Here is a 4,253-nt window from a genome sequence, read left to right as displayed (position 1 = left end):
ACCGTACCATCCCCTCCCATAATAACCCTTACCTGGACAACACTGATCCTTCTAAATCATTACAGACCATAACTACCCTTTCCCCATCCTTTACCGCCCTTGGCGTTGTAGCCGGGCAAATTGGTGCGTTTCTGCAACACCTTCAACTGTCGGCCTCGGAACATAGTATCATTCAATAAGAGAGCATTCTGGACCTACAGTGAACGAAATGAATCAACTCGTTAGAGACACCAACCAACTCACTGCAGCTTCATCTCCGAATTCAATGTACGCGAAACCCTTCGGATGCCCACTATACTTATCAACCATTATCGTTATCCTGACACAGAGAACACTTCAACAATAACATAACAAGGCACACAGGGCAGTGCTTCGGACCAACTCGTTTGGAAAATTCTTATTTCCCAGAGTACGACTATATACGACAAAATATTTCTCTCGTAACACTTCTATTATGAAGTGACATTGGATTTTTTTCCTAGAAGTTCTATACCCCATACACCTACACCTGAGCTCAGTTACGCAACTATACCAACATAATCTACGGAACAGTACTCCAGAGAAAACCCCGTCTTTATGATTATCGTCTTCTTCGAACTAACAAAATTCATCACTTTGAATGCACATGGTCATTGAGCATTGCCAAACTACATTTGTTGGTGGCACTATGAAAATTCTGAGAATTTTTTGGTTGGTCTCCGCACCCAAATCCGCATATAAATTTTCATAATATAATACGAAGAGCTCGAGAAAAGCGACCATAAATTCCAACAGTACACAGACTACCATAAACCGGCCAAATCATTGAGACACTACCGTTGTATCGGACCACAGCTTTTAAAGTGTTCCTGTAGCTCCTCCGGTGCAGCGCCATAATCAACACTTCCAACATAAACCTACCCACCACCGTACCAACTCGACGCCTCTTCTACTCCCCTACAGATCGTTTATCCTGCTCCTGGCTTTGAGCTGCTTGTTGCTCCGCAGTCATCTCCGCATTTTCATGATCAGAAACACCATCACCGTCTCCCGTGCCTCCTGAAATAAATCTGTATAATAAATCCAAAAATATTATAAATTATCACTATCTTTTTTATCATATTTATATCTGGTTACATCCCAACTACCTTGTTCAGTCATTTGCCTTAACCGTTCCGCTTCGTCTTCCAACTCTTGTATTTTATGTTGCATTTCCATAATATCATCATCATCAACAACACCAGCAGCAGCGTCCAAGTCGATATCATCATCATCATGCTCAGCTTGGAGTCCACCTTTCACTATCGTGTCACCACCCAGGATGGCTCCGCTCTCTACGTTGGTCGACATTAAGAAAACCAATGCGTAAACCTATACGACCATCTACCTATCAACAATGGAATTTCACCAGTTTCACGTGAAGTGGCGTAATACTTGATGAAAAACCCGAAATTTACGCTATACAGTAGTCGTGGATTATGTTTCTCATATCACTAGGATGAAACTTCAACCTGTCTTCTTCTAATAGGCAAACAAATAGCCAATATAGTTTGTTTCACACTGCATACCACTCCTCCGCGAAATCACCCTTCATTCGAACACCCAAGATCGTTGTAGGTCACATCTAGTCGCCGTGTATGCGTCAATTTTCATTACTCACTAGCCCCCCCCCCCCCCCACACACTTCCTACTCCATGATTTCGTCCAAAATCAACCAAAAAAATCCTAAATTTGGAGTCATATGACTTTTACAGTAATTACATTTCGAAAATTTCACTTCCCATTTTATTCAGTTTGGATAGTCGACTTCGAAACTCATCACAGTAGTGATGGAAAAAGTGGTGGTAGTAATAAATGTAACGAGATGGCCTTCTATGGGAAAATTTTCAGAAAAAAAGCGAAAAAAATTTACAAAGCAAAAAAATCTGAAAATTTAGATAAAATAAATTTCCATATCGCATCTTTTTCTACTCCACTTTAACTCAACATGAAAAATTCAACAAAAAAAATTAAGATTTCTGTTTTAGGCAAGAAAGCCTGTTGTTGTTAACAATGCGAGAGACGACCTATGGACTGCCAACTCGCTGTACCATGAAGTGAAATATGACATGAAAATTTCCTCAAAGATCTCCGCGTGGTTTAACCCAATTTATTTTATGCTCAGGAGCTTCCAAATAGAATAACTTCATATCAACGCGATATCTGACACAAAGATACTTTTCTAGCCCCAGGGGAAAGATACGGATTAGGTCCACTTACTGCCTATGTTGTTGTACACAAAGGTTGCCAAGGTACATACCCAGCATAACACCGATTAACCAATCTCGGAAATAATGACGCGAGTAATAATCGCCCTGAAGTCTCTGACGATACGAATACCATCTCCCACACCAATTGACCTAAAATAAAAATGTGAAATCATTAGTGTTGAAATATACAAATTTTATGCAAAATTTCACACGACTTGATGAATAAAAACCAACAACAAATTCCTCCTTGTCATCAACACATATCTTCTCACAGAGCGCGCTGTGAAGATTTCCGGGAAGGTTCTGAATCAGCTTGTAGCTCAGATTATGTTACGGAAATTTAGAATTAATTTTCAAACTGCATGATTTTACGGAGAAAATTCTCTTCATATTTTTTTCTGAATTTTGCTACCGTTGATATTACGAGTGTGAACCAATCTATTGCTTTTGTGGTATTCTCTTTTCATCAAAAATCAATTTTTAATAACACTGAATCGATCGAAAACGTGTCGTATTCTCGAAATTGCAATTTATTTCGAAAATTGTACTGTTTGATTCGCTCTGTACTAGTGTTGGACTATGTATTTGGTTTTCTCAGCTGAGCTCAGGAGTGTCCTCACTAATTATTGGAATTCATATACAAATTCGGCTAGAAGTGTACAAAAACCAATAAAATTTTCCCAAAATTTTCATATTTTCAGGATGTACACATAAAGTTGACCATGTGCATATTCCCCCACCCCCCACATTTCAATGATAATTTTATTTTTACATATTTTTCCTGAGAAATCTCCTCATCTGTTCTGTATGGTAAAGGCAAACGACTCCTGTAGATTTTAAGTGGTTTCGCGAACTTGTAGAACATTTCTTCGTAATCGTCGTAGGTCATATCGCCCATGATCAACTGGAAAAAATAAATGAAAAAAATCACTTATAAAAATTTTACCTTATCCGTGTAAGGCTTCAGCTCGGGGGTGTCCTCACCCAACTTCTTGAGAAAAGGATAATATTGAGGTGGAACGTAGTAAGTGTGACGAATTTGAGTCGCTGAGAAATTCCAAATTATTCATACCACATTTCTTTCAAATCGTACATAGCTCAGGAGGGATGTGAGCAGGCACGCCAAACTCATCTCTGGGAATTTCCTCGAATTCGAAATCGGCTTCACAGTCGTAGTTAGGATCATCGTACTGCACTACGTAGTGGAAGGGGTAACCTAGGGTGAAGGTGATATACACGCGAGCAACTACGCGTGGCGAGTAAAGAGATTATCGCTGGTTTTTGTACACTTGAACTTTTATCACGTACTGAAAAGAAGCAATGTGAAGGAATACGCACACATAAACATCAACTATGCGTGTTGACGACAGTAAAAGAGATCTGTCCTGTATTCTTAACGCTATCAAGTCGTGCGTGAATTAGGTAGACCAACACACTGTAACAGTCTGAGTGAAAATGCACACGTGTCGAATGAGGAAATCCTTGTTGATTTTGGTACACTTTTAAGCCGTGTGTCAATTTTTATACCGTAACTTTGGCAACTCCTGAGCTGAGCTCGAGCAAGCTGGTTGTTGTTATAAAACATCATTTGCAACACCCAAGTGTTTACCGCCATTATAAGCCCCCCTCGTTTGAGTAAGCAGAGCTCCTCCTCCTCCACGTCCAACAACACCACCTCCACGCCAAGCTGCGATTAATGGGACTCCTCGACGGTGAAGGAGATGCGAAGTGATGATACGGGTGACCATCACGAAATATTCTACCAGGAAAAGGATCTTACTGTAAAAAAACCTAATCGATTAGAATGGCGCGCGCTGAATGCGTTACGCGCAAAAACGTACCTTGTGCTTACGTACAGGAAATGCTATCTGTTACAATCCTTTCCCCCTACACCGTACTTCAGAGAACTCAACCAACCAACTATAATAGATATTGGCCCAAACCACAAACCCGGAAATGTGTAGACTAAAGCTATAGTAGTAGTAGTTGGCTCCACTGGTTTGTTGACCACCTGATCCACAAATG

General features: G+C 40.2%; 2 protein-coding genes across 2 annotated transcripts; both read right to left on the bottom strand.

Moving 5' to 3' along the window:
- Positions 1-59: 59 nt before the first annotated feature.
- Pmar_PMAR017245 (Polyadenylate-binding protein, putative) lies at positions 60-1,329 on the bottom strand (the record flags this gene model as incomplete). The annotated part of the gene is made up of 5 exons (XM_002768467.1): positions 60-194; positions 244-319; positions 817-896; positions 941-1,038; positions 1,128-1,329. 5 exons carry the CDS (start codon positions 1,327-1,329, stop codon positions 60-62), a joined length of 591 nt encoding a protein of 196 aa, XP_002768513.1.
- Positions 1,330-1,975: 646 nt separating this feature from the next.
- Positions 1,976-3,973, bottom strand: Pmar_PMAR017244 (conserved hypothetical protein; the record flags this gene model as incomplete). Its single annotated transcript, XM_002768466.1, has 6 exons — positions 1,976-2,181; positions 2,239-2,378; positions 3,001-3,132; positions 3,175-3,275; positions 3,322-3,444; positions 3,838-3,973. Coding segments are annotated over 6 exons (714 nt in total), but the record flags the coding sequence as incomplete, so codon positions are not given.
- Between the last annotated feature and the right edge of the window lie 280 nt (positions 3,974-4,253).

Source organism: Perkinsus marinus (assembly GCF_000006405.1).
Source record: "Perkinsus marinus ATCC 50983 genomic scaffold scf_1104296968084, whole genome shotgun sequence".
Lineage (NCBI taxonomy): Eukaryota > Perkinsozoa > Perkinsida > Perkinsidae > Perkinsus > Perkinsus marinus.
This window is presented reverse-complemented; position numbering and strand designations above follow the sequence as displayed.